The sequence below is a fragment of the Calliphora vicina genome, chromosome 4, assembly GCF_958450345.1.
Source record: "Calliphora vicina chromosome 4, idCalVici1.1, whole genome shotgun sequence".
Classification (NCBI taxonomy): domain Eukaryota; kingdom Metazoa; phylum Arthropoda; class Insecta; order Diptera; family Calliphoridae; genus Calliphora; species Calliphora vicina.
The window spans coordinates 56,002,771-56,020,689 of NC_088783.1; the positions used below are offsets into that span (position 1 = coordinate 56,002,771).

General features: G+C 31.1%; 1 protein-coding gene across 1 annotated transcript in view; it reads left to right on the forward strand.

Annotated features, from left to right (window-relative positions):
* Positions 1 to 17,919, forward strand: part of LOC135957109 (uncharacterized) — a 53,905-nt gene that overhangs the window by 35,310 nt on the left and 676 nt on the right. Inside the window, exon 2 of the mRNA XM_065507783.1 lies at positions 11,910 to 12,133. Within this exon, the coding sequence (XP_065363855.1) occupies positions 11,910 to 12,133 (224 nt within the window). The remainder of the gene's footprint in view (positions 1 to 11,909; positions 12,134 to 17,919) is intronic.

Below are 17,919 nucleotides of genomic sequence, written 5' to 3' on the forward strand. Positions count from 1 at the left end.
TTTATAAGGTAGGGGTCATTCCTACTACGCCGATCATGCTTAGCTAAACTTCGAACAGGGAACAGGAATAAATTCGTTTTTAGCTAATGGTAATAAATTGATTAACACCGAGTACCGAGTTTAAATTCTTTTAGAATTATAGTTCTCCAGATATTCAAAATTAATTATTTACTTTGTGCCACAACCACTAATGCAATCCCGACCATTTTCAGCCAATCTGTGTAAAATGGTAAGAGAGTAAAATGTGTGTAATGTAATGTGTGTAAAATGGTAAGTTTGAAGGACCTTGCAATTATTACTTTCTATGGGAGGTGACTCACATCCTTTTCCGACCTCTCCCATTTTGATCTAATGCCATCTAATCTAATTCCGTCTATATTCATTATTAATTAATTCGCTAAAAGTTTAAACACTTTTACAATTATAGTTCTACAGATATTCGAAATTAATTATATACTTTGTATAGGGTATGCCACGCCCACTATTCCAATCCCGAATAATTTCAGCGAAACTATGCAAATTTATTAAAGAGCCATTTAGACTAAGTTTGAAGAATCTTGCAATTATAGTTCACAAAATATTTAGAAATAACTATTTACTTTGTAATTTCCGTTTTTTCCGACCCGTCCCATTTTTCATTAAACTTCATGCAGTGATAAACCGTTGAAAATCGTCACAATTACAGTTCTGCACATATTATAAAATAACTATTTACTTATCTACAATTACATATTTACCCCCATATGCATAAACAGTTTTTTAAATTTGTCAAAGGTTTATAAAACAAATTTTCAAAATATATTTATTAAAGCGAATTTAAATTACTAAAGTCTTCTTCTTAGTTTTCTATAACAACTCTCACTTAAAACAGAGCGAAATCAATACTGTTTAATTGTTTCTCTTATTTATTTACAACAACAAATTGGACAAACACGCATTGCTTTGTTTACCTTTTAGCTTAAGGTTCACATGTACACGTTTTTGCATATGTGTTAGTAACATCTTTAAACGCTTATAACTCCTAAGAAACTGAACTCACTTCTGTGAATAAATCCCTTTAAAATGGTATATTTCTTGCCCAAATTGAATATATAATGTGAGATTAAAAGGGGTCTAAAGAAATCGACTTGCCTATTAATATTATGATGATGATAGCCAGTTAAATCGAATCAGAAACTGATTTTAAATTTGAATTGATAGGTATACTTTAAGGTGGGTTCATCAGAATAATATTTTTGAGCATTACAAACATCAGCACAAACCCACAAATTATATGAAAAAAGTTTCAAAGAAATATCTTTCACGAGATCAAAAATACTTAATTGAATTTGAAAATTGAGAAAATGTTGAATTTTCGTATTGTTTAGCCGAAAAATTAAGTAGGAAAAAAATTCTTAAGGAATATATAATGCCTTTATATTATTCTGAAAGATATTTTAAAATTAATAGCTTTAGAATAATTCCGCTTCCTTCCGAATTTAACCTAAATTGAATTTATTCTAAATATTCTAAAATCTCAAAGATGAGATTTCAAAATGGACAACAGTTTTAGATACTATGCCGTATTCTAAATCATTCATTGAACCAAATGTGGACTTTATGATTAAATTCCAATATTTGAAGCCTCGGTGTCATTTTTGCAATAAATTGATCAATTTCTCAAGCTCATATCTTGCAAACATTTCGGAATTTTCATTTACTCTCTGAGGTAAAATTGTAGCCCTTGTCATAAAGAACAAAAAAAACTTCATCTTCAAGATCAAAATCGCAAACAACTTTAAAAAAATCGATTTTTGTTACCTTTTTTCCCCTGTTCAGGTCCATAGGTAGCAAACCGTTCAAAATTCAAGGAAATAATCCACTACAAAAATGTACCTAAGATCTCAATAAACAACTTTCTAGAACATACAAACTTCCTGGGAATGATTCTTAAAATTCCGAACTGTTTGCATGATATGAGCCTGAGAAAATTATCACTTTTTTGCAAAAATGACACCGAGCCCCCAAATCTTTGGGGGCACATAAAAAATGTGCATGACGTTGAGCAAAACTGGGAGATACGGGCCATTTTTTTTGGTATTTTATCACGTATTGGTGTTCGTATATGATTATATTTCCATGACTCAAAAAATTACACAAAGTGTAATTTAATGTTAATAAACAATCCTTTTACTGAATCTATATATATAAAAGAGTAACGTGACTGACTGATTCATTCATCATCGCACATCCCAAACCGCTAAAGCAAGAAACTTGAAATTAGGGAAATGGATTGCTTTTACAACATGTAGATCCACTAAGAAGGGATTTTTTGAAAATTTGGTCATTAAGGAAGACAAATGGGGCAAAAACAGGTAAAACCTGTACCTCTATATCTCCAAAACAAATAAACATAGAAATAATATTTTTAATGCGTCCGCCTTTTATCAAAAAAAATATAGGGTAAAAACAGAGAACCCTCTGTTAACATGTATATCTCCTACATAAATAAACATAGAAATCCTATTTTAAATGCATCTGGCTCAGATCAATAAAGACTAGAAATCTTTTTAGTACTTTTTTGATAATTCCTAAGGCCTAAAAACTGTATTCTTTTTTGGTACATTTTTATCAAAATGTATTTTCTCAATAAAAATTCACTGAACTATTACTTTCAAATAGTACGTATTACTGATAATTAATAGGTACTTTTTTGAAAATTATTTATGTAGGTAAAACAGGACATTTATTATCTAACATTAACGAACTTATAAAATAAAACAGACAATCCTAAAATCCTTCAAAAACTAACTCACTATTTGAAATTTGATTGCAAACGTGTAAAAAAGGGAAAAAATCCATTTAGAACCGATGTCGGTGTAGTTTTCGTTGCGAGCAAACATTGTGAAAAGCTAAAAACAAGGCAGCAAATGCAATATATATAAAACCAATAAATAAATAATATGAAACTTTTCATTATATTACTTGAACTAATCATTATTTCAAACGTGACGGGAAAGTATGTCGCATACTAAATCCTACTTAAATTTGTAAAAAAAACGAATGAAAACGTATACGGTCAATATTTAAAGATGTATAAAAATAATCGCTTTAAGAAATTATATTCCAAATCGCAGATTTTTGCATTTTCTAGACGCAGTCGAAAATTGGTTCTATTTTATATCACAGCTTAGAATCTATATTTATCGCTAATATATTCTATACAACAAAATGAGGAAACCTACTTTTTGCACTAGACATTGAGCTAGTAAAATTCGAAATTGGGAAATAAGATAAAATATTGAAGACGAATGTCGCATTCTTGATCGTGAAAATTACTATATTTATATTTATTTATTGTGTGTTTCAAACTAACACAATTTGGAAAATTTTTGAAAATTAAAATTCAAACTAATATAGTTTAGAGAACTGTGTGCAAATATGTGAATGTATATGTATTCGTTTTACTTTAGTTCTACCATTTGTAAATTGAAAATTCTAATTCGTTGAATAATCAAGTCTTCCTGGGAAAAAAATTATTAATTTCATTAACTAGTAAAATTCTCCACTTGCTCATAGGGAGTTTTCCAAAAATAAACTTTTCTACTCCCTTCAACTGTCCTTTATTTTATTACCTACATGGCGCTCAAACTTTTTGTATGACCCCACAAAATGAATCTGAATGCCACCTACTCACACATTTGGATTTAAACAAATAACCAAAAGTGTTAATGCTATACTGCAAATGAATGTGTCGCTGTCATGCTGTGCAAGTGCTGCTCTTGATTTTCTATTTAACCATGGAGTAGATAGAGTAGATAATAAAGATTTTTCGTTGATGATTTTTTTTAGGCAATTCTGTTGTGTTGTTTTTATTAAATATACAGAAATCACGTTCATGTTTGTATATGATTATTTTTTGTTTCGCTTGTGCGTTTCTTTTGTTTTTATTTTTGCTATTTTGACTGCCACTTTTGATTGTTTGTTCACACTCAATTATAAAAATAATTATTTCGACATGTTTGTGTCTATACATAGACATTTTTAAAAGCACACATGCAGTCATATTGGCGTTATTAGTTTGAGGGAAAAGTTTTTTTCCGAAAAAAAGCTGCATTAAACATACTATCACTAAATTTTCAATAATGAGTAGTCATGAAATTGTTGAATCCAAATTCGAAAAATAAAAATTTTAAATATTTTTTGTTATTTTTAATGAAATATTAGTCTTAAGTTTTAAATTAGTGTACAGAAATAAACTTAAACCATTTTGAACTTAAAAATTTAGTGCACAATTTGATGTTGCACTCAAATTAGTGCATACAAAAAAGTTGCAATAAACTGATGATTGCATTTTTTTAAATCAACTAATTTAATATTGAGTGCAACATTTTTGAACTCACTATCACTAATGTTTAGTGAGGCTGCTAATTTTCAACTCAGCACTAAATATGAACAAAATGATTGCACTAATTTTGCACTATCACTAAGTATTAGTGCAAACTGCAAAATTAGTGCACTACCCCCTTCTATGATAGTAGAGAGGGTATTATGCGTTTGTGCCGATATCTGCAAAGCCCAAAAATATTAGTCTAACACCCACCTTAAAGTATACCGATCGACTTACAATCACTTTCTGAGTCGATTAAACGATGTCCGTCCGTCCGTCTGGTTGGCTGGCTGTCCATGTAAACCTTGTGCGCAGAGTACAGGTCGCAATTTTTAATATATTTCGATCAAATTTGGTACATATTATTTTTTCGCCGCAAGGACCAAGCCTATTGAAACTGGCTGAAATCGGTCCATTATTTCTCCTAGCTCCCATACAAATGTCCTTCTGAAATTGGACTTTATCGGTCATAAATGTTTAAGTTATAAATTTATCTACACAAATTGCCCTCCAAATAAGTTTTATATATACAAAATTCATGTCACCAAATTTTGTTACGATCGGTCCATAATTAGTCATAGCTCCCATATAGACCCGCTTCCGAAAATCACTTTAACGTGCATAAATCGCTTAAAAATTTTGGTATACTCACAAAATTCAACATAGTTAACTTTAATATAGACATAAATCACACGACCTAATTTCATGGTGATCGGTCCATAATTAGTCATAGCTCCCATATAAGGCAAACTTCCGAAAATCACTCAAAAATATAAATTATTGCAATTTTAAAAGAAAAATGTTTTTGCTCTTTTACTTAGTGTAGGGTATTATATGGTCGGGCTTGACCGACCATTCTTTCTTACTTGTTTTTCATTTGCATTATAGCCATGTCCGTAGCCCCCAAATAACGTACATTCATGATTCATACATCAATATATCCGCTATAGACCCGGTTCGGTTGCTAAAAGAAAACGAGAAATTCGGCCCACAAATGACTGAGATATAAGGAAAAGACCAGGACAACCTAGACTTTTGATTTATGCCTTGATTACTAAGTCATTAACATAAGCAATATGGATATCTTATGATAGATATTGCAAAGACCTTCACAATGGTGTATATAGGGCCTTAGTATGTCGGACATATGTGTACTGGGTTAAACTCGGGAAAAATATTTTTTAACCTGAGTTTTTTTTTTCGCAAAAAAATTTTTTTTTGGTAATAAATTTCAAAAAATGATTTATTTTTTAAAACAGTTCAAAAAAAATAAAAAATAAATTTTAAAAAATTGTTTTGCCATAAAAGATTGAAAAAGATTTCACCAATAAATAAAAAAAAATGAATTTTTAAATTTTGTTTACCTAAAAGTATTTAAAATTTTTATTTTAAAGTCTAATTTGGTGAAGGGTTTATAAGATTCGGCACAACCGAACATAGCTCTCATATTTGTTTTTAAATGGACCCAATTCTGTAACGATCATTGCAATATTTAATATTGTAAAGTGAATGGTTGCATTCACAAACTCTTCAATAGTGATCGTGATAAAACTTAAGTTAAAATTTAAACCAAATCTCATTTTCCCCAACCAACACTTTATTTAACCAAAAATATACATATATATTGAGTGTTTGGGTGCTGTGTGGTAGTTTGCACAATAAATTGAAAAAACGAATACAAAACAAAACTGGTAGACAACAACACAGACAAAGTGACAGTTGGACAAAATGAAATGATGCATGGAAATAAGCCAAATTGTCATACATATTCCCAACTACATACAATCATATATACAATACGTATATACATTAATTTGTTAATACAACTGCAAATAAAATAAAATACACTTGACCCTGCTTTTGCTACAATATTTTATTGGAATGAATATCGGCATTTGAATGAAGGTCTATGTGTATTTTCTTGATGCTGCTGTTTTTTTTTTTATAAATTTTCCTCAACAACTTATTTGTGTTTATTTATACACACAAGTGTATACATTTTTTGCTTGCTGGTATTTTATTGAAACATATTTTTATACATTTTGAGTTGTTTTTTAATTCAAGGTAAATTCAGAAAATGTATGGAAAATATCACTTATTAAGGCACATGAAAGGGGTTGAAATAATTGCTGTTTAATAAGTTGACTTTACTACTTATAACAAATGTAGACTACTGCTTTGTTATTTTATTTAGTAAGAAAATTTTAAAGAACATTAATAGGCAGCACTGATACTCCGTGATAAATTAGTACTTACATATATGCTCAACTATAAAGACTTCTTTCGACGCACAGTGGCGCCATTTGAGCTTTTTCGTTGAAAAAATCATAACTTTTGAACCGAATGAGAAAATGAAAAAATGTAAAAGACATGCGATAGATAATTGATTCACCTATGAAATTAGTGTTTGAAAAGTTTTCTTTTTAACTTTTAATTTTTTTTAATTTTTTGTAAAATATTGCTCTCAATCCGTAAAAGAATGGGTTTTCACGGTTATATGTCACAAGTTGCCCATAAATGCATGCAACACATTTTTGGAAACATGTTCTTTTTAAAAATTTTACCTCTAGCAAAAAATGTTTGTAAAAAAATATCGATTTACCTATACAAACACAAAGCAAACATTACAAATTTTGTATTCATTTCTTAATAAATAGATCTATCAACAAAATAAAAAAGAATGATGATCCTTTACGTATTTTTCGAGATACTGTATCTGAAAGCGTACCAAATTACTTAAAAATGGTCTGCGTTTTTGATCACTGAAAATCAGTCAACTTTGAAGCGCTATACATATCTTCTGAACCAAAAAACTGATTGTAATTCATTGAAAACGTTGGATTATTACCTACAAAATAAGTTTATTTAATATTTTTTAGGGGCACATGAAATTTTTGAATTTTGCAACCTCACTTGTTCTATAGGTGCCACTGGTCGTCGTTTGAAAATTCATTTTTAATACGAACTTTTACTTCTGTCAAGGTTGTGTGGGAACAATAAAATCGGAGAAAATGTTGTTTCCAATTTAAATTTATTTTCCAAAAACTTTTGTTGATGCAAAAATGTGGACATACAGAAAAAAGAAATTCATAATTGTACGGAATTTTTTAATAAATTTTATTAATCGAACATGACTTTTTCCCAAACTTTTTGCGTTCAGAATAAGAACATGTTCATAAATATTTTAAAATTGTACATGACGGATATTTTTGCTTTTTTTACAAAAAAAAATGGTTGATATTTTATAACAAATTGCATTACAATTGCACTACGTAATGATTTAGTTAAAATATGTTTGTATAATGGCCCTATATTTATCAATCATTCAAGACTAATCAACAAAATCTGAAACATAAAAATTATTATTAAACATGCATCATTTTGTAGCTGAAAATCATAAAAAATAAAAAAATCTAAGGAAAATTTCAAACTTTTTTAAACTATGTACATGAAAATATATGTGTACATTAGGCCGGGTCGAATTGTATGGACAATAAAAAAGTAAAAAATCGTATAGCAGAAACGAAATCTACGGAAAATTCTAAGAAAGTTTCCTGAAGAAACCATAGGTGTAAAATCAAATCCTATCTTCGCTTTCGTCTTTTATCCAATAAAAAAAACTATTAAAAAATAATATGTACTGAAATATCATTGGATAAAAGCCGAAATGCGCAAGATAAGATTTGATTTTAGACCTATGGTTTCTTGGGGAAAATTTCTTGGAATTTTCCGTAGAATACGTTTCTGGTATATATGTTTTTTCGTGAAAAAAAATCGACCCACCTTAATGTACATACATAAATGAAAATTTAAATATTTTTTGGAAGTCTCCTAAATTTTATTTGGAACAAAAATACGAATAAAATCATACTATTTATGAAATTATTTATAAATGTTATGAATTGAATTTCAATGAAATCAAATCATACTATTTATGTTGAAGTTTTTTTCTGTGAAATGTTGTTTCCAATTTAAATTTATTATCCAAAAACTTTTGTTGATACAAAAAACTTTTAAATTTGAATCGTTTTTGGTGGACGGTTTAAGTGAATTTGATAGACTCTTCAAGGAAGTATTTTCATTAGACTGTTCAAAATAGTAACTTTGGTCGACTGCTCAAGACAGTTCTGCCAACTATACAATACAGCGGGTTCGGTAAACTACAGGCTCAGTGCTCAAAATAGGTCCCTTTATAAACAGTAGAGACAGAGATTTAGTTTGACTGCTCGAAACTGTAACTGTAAGATAGTTTCTTCGTTTGACAGAAAAATGACACTTCAGTCGAAAGTTTTAGGCAAGAACTTCGTTAGACCGTTCAATGCTTCTGGTGCTACCGACAGTTTAATGAGCGCCTTCGGCTATTTAAGAGGCTTTATCTGACGGTTAAATTCTACAGGATATTTTTATTATTTACAACAACTACTGTTTTCAACAGTCCACAGTCAAATATTGATGATGGTTCATCATCTTAATTCGACTGTAGAAAACATCGACTTTAGACGACCAATTAAAATATATAAAAATATGTAGTACAGTGACTCTACTTAAGACGCTATTATATATTAATACACTATATTCGTTCGACTATTCACGATGCCATATTAAAACGGTTTTGATCGATTGCTTAATGAATTAGGTTCTCTCGATATTTTAACACAGTTACTCCGATCGACTGTTCACTAGAGTTTTTGTAAAAATTTTACCGTTAAATAATTACTTTTGCAATTTAATTTAAAAGAACCGAAATGTGCACGTGATTCTCGTTCTAATAAGATATAAAACACAAAAATTGGTTAAAAATGTTAAAGTTATTAAACAATCGCCAAGCCATTAACGTGCCTCAGGCTACTAGAAAAAGAAATGTAGGAACAAAATTAACATATTTTAGGAAATAAAATTAAGTAAAAATTTAAAATATATCCATATTTACTTGTATATGAGTTTTTGTCTTCGTAACATGGCCAAAAAATTAGTTTTTCTCGAAAATCGCAAAATTTAAATCGCAGGTACGGATATTTTATTTAATACAGCGTCTTCGATCGACTCTTCAAGATATGGTCGATCGTTTAAGACAAAGACTTCTTCCACCAGTTCGCTACAGTGAATTCGGTCGGCTATTTTATAAATCATCTTCGTCCGACATCAACACGGTAACTTTATTCGACTTTGCCTTCTATAGAATATTCAAGATTATGGCTTTGTTCGATTGCTCAAGACAGTTGGTTTTTCCCACCTTTCCATACTGCGTCTTCGGCTGACTTTTTAAAAGACACTTATCAGCATCTTCAGTCGACTGTTCAAGATATTGTCTTATTTCGACAGTTGAGAACATCCACTTTAGTCATCTAGTTATGACATTGATCTACCTCGTCAATGTATCAGGTTCTACCAGCAACTCATTTCATCCCATTCGGTAGACAGTGAAATGCAGGATTTTCGTACGACTGTTCAATAAAGTAAATTTAGTCGAGGTCTTTAATCAATTATGCATGATAATGGCTTTGGTCGATTACTAAATATATTGGATTTTTCCGAACTTTCGATTCAGTGTTATCAACCGAAGATAGCGACTTCAGGCTGCTGTATAAGAAGCAGACTTTGGTCGTCTTTACGTTCAGTACTGCAGGTTCTTCCTACTGTACAATAAAGCGGCTTCGGTCGACTGTTTAAGCGACTTTGGTCGATAGTTTAATACAACTTCTTCGGTTTAATATATCGTCCTCTTGAGGCTGTTGAGAACATCCAATACACTCGTCCATTTAGGACAATGAGCGTGATAAACTGTTCGATGTTCAATATAAGGTTCTTCCGGTTTTGTTCACTATTAAATAATGTGTATTCGGTCAACTGTTCCAGATATTGACTTTGGTCGATTGATCTAGGGAGCAGGATTTTTAGATTTTTCCGTGTCTTTGGCTGCAAACAATGATATTAATCAACTGTTCGGTACAGCAGGTTATTTCGACTACTCAATACAATGAATTTGATCCACTTTTGCAGATATCGACTTCGTTTGAATGTTGGGAGAAATAAATTTAGTCTGCCGTTTAATACAGCGACTTTAATCGACTGTTCATAGCAGTAGGTTCATCCGACTGACCAATACAGCATCTTCGCTCCACTATTTAAGATACTGGGACCGATTGATCAATAGAGCAGGTTCTTCCTATTGTTTTAAACAGCGACTTCGGTTGACTTTTGATGACAGTGTTTCAATGCATTCTGACTGTTTGCCACAATCAAATTTGCGTCATTAGTAGTGGAAGAGCAAAAAATCTCATATCTAGTAGGAGAGGTTAAGTAAAGACCTCCACCATTTAAAATACCACAAGGAAGGGAAGACTGCAAAGAAAATGAAAATAAAATTAAAATTGTTATTATTATTGACTTTAACCAATATATTCGGTCAGCTGTTGCAAACTACAACATAGGCCGAATTTTCAAGCCAGCAATTTCTGTCTACTGTTTAACACAGATACCCCGGCCGAGTTGTTATTAAAAGGAATTCAGTACAGCGTCTTCTATCAGTTGTTGCGAAAGCTTACATTGGTCGTATATCCAAAACTTTTCTCCTCGGACGACAGTGACGTAAAACAAATTCGGTCGACTTTTCACTAAAACGTATTGAACTGCCAATTGTTCAATAAAGCAAACTATAGCCCACTTATTTTGATACCAATTTTAAAAATAAAACCTCTATCAAGAATTCGATATAATATCATCGTATTCACATCCAATATATTCAATAAACTAACTGCTTCTTAATTCCCCGATTAATATTCATATATAAGTAAACTTCATTAAGTAAACCATTTAAGTGACATTAAAATTTTAAAAACAAATCGACCTCCCTTATGTACGGTTAATTCGCTATAAAAGTTAATTGTTCTTCCCCATCCAACAATATTTTAATTTCATGAAACACACAAAAAAAAGTGCATTAAATTATAATATGACTATTTTAATTCCGGTTTTTTGCTCCAATAATGTGTGTTTTTAACAATCTCATCAATTTATTGAGATTTAATGATTTGTTTATGTATATATCTCGCAAACGTACATCCATTAATGTTAAGTCCGAATGTTTATATTGGCTACATTATCGGCCATTGATTTTACATTTGTACATATTCGTACAGGCAGCCACAGAGGCTGGCAAAAGCCAAAAGCTACTTGCAACAAATAACCAAACATTAATATATACAAAAAAAAACTCGCACACATCCGACAGACGTATGTATATACAATGTCAGACAGACAAAAGATAAACAGAAAGACAGACAGACAGACAGACCGACATATGAACTCAATCAGTTGTCAGTACATCATCATCATTTTCGATGTCAATTATATTAAGTGGAATTCTTTTGCACTGCTCGTATTTCATTTTTTTTTTTCATTTCGTTTTTAATGCCAGCAAGTTGGAAATGGTCCAGCACATTTAATTGCTTAAGATATTAAAGAAGACTATTTTTTAATACTATAAGCTTAAGAAATAATAATAATAATAATTTTAATTTAATTTTCTGTTTCTTTGCAGTCTTCCCCTCCTTGTGCTCTTTTAAATGGTGGTGGCCTTTTCTTAACCTCCCCTACTACAGACGAGATTTCTTGCTCCTCCACTACTAATGACGTCAATTTGATTGTGGCAAACAGTCTGAATGCATTAGGAATGCATTCGAATCATCAACAGCATCATCATCAGCAACATACACTTGGACAAACTCAGACACAATTACAGACATTGCCTCAAGGCTGTAATCGGTAAGTTTATGGCTAAAATATATTTGTACTTGTGTGTAGATATGTATATAAATGTTTTCAGTATTAATGGTTTTGTTTTTTATTTCATTTACTCATAGTAATTTCTTTGTTTTTAATTTTATTTTTCAATATGAATTTTTGCTTTAATGACTGCGTTTTTATTTTCTTATTTTATGTGTTGTCATTATTCATTAGACCAAGCTACTTGCTACATTTACGGCTACATTTGTTTTCTGTTTATTTCATTTCGTTTATGACTTAAATGTCATAATTAAGTTGCACTCATACGTAGTTCATAAATTATATTTAATATTCTTTTTTATGAAATTTATTGTGGAAATTTAGTACTTAAAAATACTATAATATTCTATATATAGAGTGATGAAAACTATTGCAAAGTGTTGCCAAATTTGTTTTATACCCAAAATTTTACATTATTCTTTTGAAAACTATGATCATTCTTTGAGCAAATATTTTATATAACCTTGACCTTTTTTATAACCTACACCACCATAGTGGGGAGGGTATAATGCGTTTGTGCAGATGTTTGTAATGCCCAAAAATATTGGTTCTGAGTCGATTAAACGATGTCAGTCTGGCTGGCTGGCTGGCTGGCTGGTTGGCTGGCTGTCCATGTAAACCTTGTGCGCAGAGTATAGGTCGCAATTTTGAAGATATTTCGATAAAATGTAGTACATATTATTTTTTCGGCCCAAGGACCGTGCCTATTGAAACTGGCTGAAATCGGTCCATTATTTCACATAGCCTCCATACAAATGTCCTTCCGAAATTGGACTTTATCGGTCAGAAATGTTTAATTAATCTATGTATCTACACTAATTTCGCTCCAACTTAGTTTTATATATACAAAATTCATGTCACCAAATTTTGTTACGATCGGTTCATAATTAGTCATAGCTCCCATATAGACCCGCTTCCGAAAATCACTTTAATGTGCATAAATCTCTTAAAAATGTTGGTATATACACCAAAAAAAATAAAAAATTTAACATAAATAACACTCATACAGACATAAATCACACGACCTAATTTTTTGGTGATCGGTCCATAATTGATCACAACGCCCATATACGGCCCATTTCGAAAAGCACTCACGAATATAAATTATTGATATTTTAAAAGAAAAATCTCTTTGCTCGTTTACTTGGTGTAGAATATTAGGGCTTGACAGACCATACTTTCTTACTTGTTACTACCTTAAGTGTCTTTCATTATGCACTTCCTATATTTAAATTTCAACAAAACACAGTATTTGTGAGATATCATCAACATTTTGTATTCTTTTGAAATGCCTAACGATGTCATTATGTGTGGAATATAACATCGTGGATATGTCCACCGAAGTTTTGCTGGGTTGCCGAAATATCCAATTTTCCATGACTATGGCGCATGAATCAGGCTGAATTTGACCCATGACATAGGTTTGTTGGGTTTGAGGGTCGATGCTTATTCGCATAGACCTGCGAGTTAAGAAAAAGTGTAACAGGCTCCAATCGCACGATCACAGTAGCCAGCTCACATCGCCCCCAAGTCAGATGACCATGCCCTCAAATCGCTCATGCATAATGTCCAATGTGACATCAGGTGTGTGGCAAGTAGTGCCGTCCTGTTCAAACCACATGTCGTTGATATCCTTTTCATCCTATTCAGGCCAGCAGAAGTTGGTTGTAATCGACCTACAGCGCTTACCGTTGACGGTGATGACCTGGGCAATGTCGTTCTCAAAGAAATATGGTCCGTTGAGGCCGCCAGCGCAAAATCCACACTAAACAGTTACTATTTCCTGATACATTAGATGCTCTTGGATCTCATGTGGATTTTGTTTAGTGATGTACACATTCATTAAGAAATGGACGTTGCTCGAAAAGAACAATCATTTAGATTGAACAAATTTATAATGCTCACGTGTTGCTATACGCTATATCCGAACATGGTGATTTGACATAACAAACAACGACAGATGTACCTTCAGCATTATGGCTATCAACTGTCAAAGTTCGGAAGTCCCTATTGGAAGACCCTTTACAATAATAAAATTGCAAAAATCTCGTAATATTTCCAACACAAGCGATATCAGAGTACTAATGTTGGATACTAGAATATAATATCTTAAAACTTAGCGATTTTGTCTCTATACTTAATTTTTTATTTAGAAACATTTTGCATCTAATTGTGATACAAGTAAGTGACTTTGGTCGATTGCTCAAGACAGCATTTTGTTTGGATTTTTCAATATTCTCGGCATTGAACAGCTTCTATGGTCGAGTGTTAAGTACAGCAGGATCCTCCGACTGCTCAATACAATGAACTTGCTATACAATTCAGGGCAGGGTGGACTGTTGAAGGAATTATTTTTAGTCTATCGTTTATGATATGCACTTTAATCGACTTTTCTATACAGAAAATTCGGTCGACAGTTTAAGAGACTCCCGCTGTTTTATTCAACAAAATCATTGCGAATTTTAACAGCTTTTGAAGATGGTGATTTTGGTCCATGGATGGACTGATGACATCAACTTTGATCGTCTACTCAGTACTGCAGGTTCTTCCGACTACTCAATACAGCGAAATCCGTCGACCTTTTATGAGACTATAGTTGTTAGTTTAATACAGCGCTTTTCTGCGTCTTCTTTCCACTGTTGGGCGCATCCAACTAAATTGTCAGTTTTAGACAAGAACCATGGGCTTTAGCTTTAATTTTGAAACATTTGTACAATATAAATTTATTCAAAGTATTGGCCATTTTTAGTAATGACCTTTTCCCATCTTTCGAATACTCTATTTTAAAGTGAAGCGTATCCCAGAGAGAACGTTCTGCGTCGATCGAAACAAATAGTAGTCGGACGTGGCACAATCTTCACTATAAAGCGGATGAAGCAAAATTTCCCATCCAGTTCATTTGAAATTCTTTTAAACAGATATTGCAAAATGTGGCCTAGCGTTGTTATGATGGAATATTACGGTTTCATGTCTGGCCCCATATTCTTGGTGTTTTCGACCAATGCAAGCTTCAAGCGAATCAGTTGCGTTAGATACTAGTTCCCTGTTATGGTCTGGTCAGATTTCAGCAACTCATAATAGAGATTTCAGCAACTAATAATAATTACCTTAGCACCATGGATATTTGGCTTTGGTGTCGATTCAGCTGTTGGGCCGGCTTTACATAGGATCTCTTAAATTCGGATTATCGTAATGGATCCATTTTTCATAGCAAGTAACGATTCGATGCAAAAATTATTTTCAAACATCACTTCGGACATGCAGAATCGTCTTTCAAGGTCTTTCCTCATCAATTCGTATGCTACCCAATTTCCATGCTTTTGGATGAATCCTGCTGCTCGCAAACATTTCGAAATTTCTGTTTTAGTAGCTGCCAATGGTTTTGCAAGCTCCTGTTGAGTTTGACAACAATTTTCATTGTGTAATGCCTCCAATCTTAAAACTTTGATGGTTGGTCTGGTCGATCTTTGTCTTCCATATCAAAATCACCACTTCTGAATCGCACAAACCATCTCTCGCACGGTGATACCGATCGAACTCAATCACAATAAGCATTGGTGAGCAATCGGTGTGCTTCATCAGCATTTTTTTTTCAAATTAAAGAAGTAAAGAAATACTTCGCGCATATGACGCTTTGTTGGTACAAAATTTTACATTTTCGAAGCAAAACAAAAAGTTGTTGTTTTCACTATAATGTTCAGTAACTAAATAATAATAGAGGACAGATATGTACCCATCAAAATGACATATAAGTTATTTTAAATAAAAACCGCGTTTAAAATATAAGCCAACTATTCTATATACCGCATTTTTAAATCATGCACTCAATATTTTAATAGCCTATTTTCGTTATAAATTTGTTTCTGAAATAGCAAATTGCTATTTGGTCAAAATAACTCTTCTCTATAGATTTTGGCTATTTCATCCAAATAGCATCATTACTATAGATGTTGGGTATTTTAGTTCAGACATTTTTATTCTATAGCTAAATAGCATTTTTTATAAAAGTCGGTGATATTTTGAATATTATAATCTTTTCTATAGAATTTTGATGCTATTTTGAAAAATATACCAGCTTTTCTACAGAAAATGTTTGCTAATTAGCCCAAAAAAATTCTATGAAAAATAAAATTTGCTTTTTTCCTATAGAAAATAATTGCGTCTATTATATAGAATATTTTAACTATTTTAAAATCTTTGATATTTTTTATATGTTTTTTTGGAATATTAGCAAATATTAGCATCATTTCTATAGCATATTTTCCATAGAAAATGTTTGATATTTTACAAAATAGCATTTTTTGTTGGTATGTTAACAAATATCATCATTTCTATAGAACTTTTGTTTGACATTTTAGCAAAATATTATCTTTTCTATAAAAATATATACTATTTTTCCAAAATGTAATATTTTCTATTGACATTTTCTTCTATTTTGAAAATTAGCACATTTTCTATAAAAATTGTTTTGTATTTTTCCGAAATATTTTCTATAAATAATTTTTGGTCTATTTTTCCAAAATATCATATCAACGTCCTAATATTTCACAATGCACAGTGGTCGGTGCTGTAAGGAGTCGGCGGCCAAAAATACTTCCAGCAATCAGAATATGTATTTTAAACTTTTGTTTTTATACGATAGCATTTTTGCCAAAATTTTGAAATTTTTTTGCAATTATAATTTAAGCGTGTTTCTAAATGACTTTCTTTAAATGTGTAGCCCTCATTTTTAATATAGTTTTTCACGACATCCTTCACTTTTCGAGCTTTTTCAGCATTCTAAGCACCAAATATCAAAAATATGTGAGCGCGAAAGTTTGAAATTATAAGATGTGACTATTGCAAAAACAATTTATAATAAGGACCAAATTCATAAAGTAAAAATATTAAAAGTCCGTGGAAAAGAAAAAAACGAACGAACACTAAAAATGACACTGGGCAAATATTAATTTTATAAAAAATACACAAGAAGCTAAACACATTGTAATTATATTAAAATTAAGTTAATACCTTCCAATTCAATATTCATTTTGATTTTTTTCAAAAAAACATTTTTTATATGGTTTTAATTAATTTAAAGTTGCGCTTAATTTTCCACTTTTTCACTCTGCAAAAACCAACTGTCAACATGCTCTCACTTTTGAAGCTATTCTTGAAGAGTTGGAATAAAACAACTATAAATATTAATACCTTTTTTTTATAAGAAATAGTGGCATTAGGAGACAAACTTTTCACTTTGTTTTTTTATTTTTGGCCTATGGGATCGACCAGTGTGCAATGGTTTAAATATGTTGTCATTGACTTTCAAGAAAAAAATTCGTAAATATTATAAAATATTAGGACATTATGATAATATGACATGAGATCTTGTGAATTGACCAAATATTTTACCAAAATAGCATCTTTACTCTAAGAAATGCTTGGTATTTTGCCAAAATAGCATCACATCTAGAAACTGTATGCTATTTTGAAAAATAACATAACTTCTATAGAAAATTTCTGCTATTTTACCAAAATAGCTTATTTCCTATAGAAAATGTTTGCTATTTTGGGTAAATAAAATCCTTTCTATAGAAAATGTTTGCTATTTTGCAAAATAGCATATTTTCTAAAGTTTTTTTGTTGCAGTTTTGCCAAAATAGCACATTTTCTAAACAAAGTTTTTGATTTTTTGTTAAAGTAATATTTTTTTTTATAGAAGCGTATTACTAATTCAAAATATGCCTTAATTAGCAATATTCGCGCTAATTCGCAATATTCATATT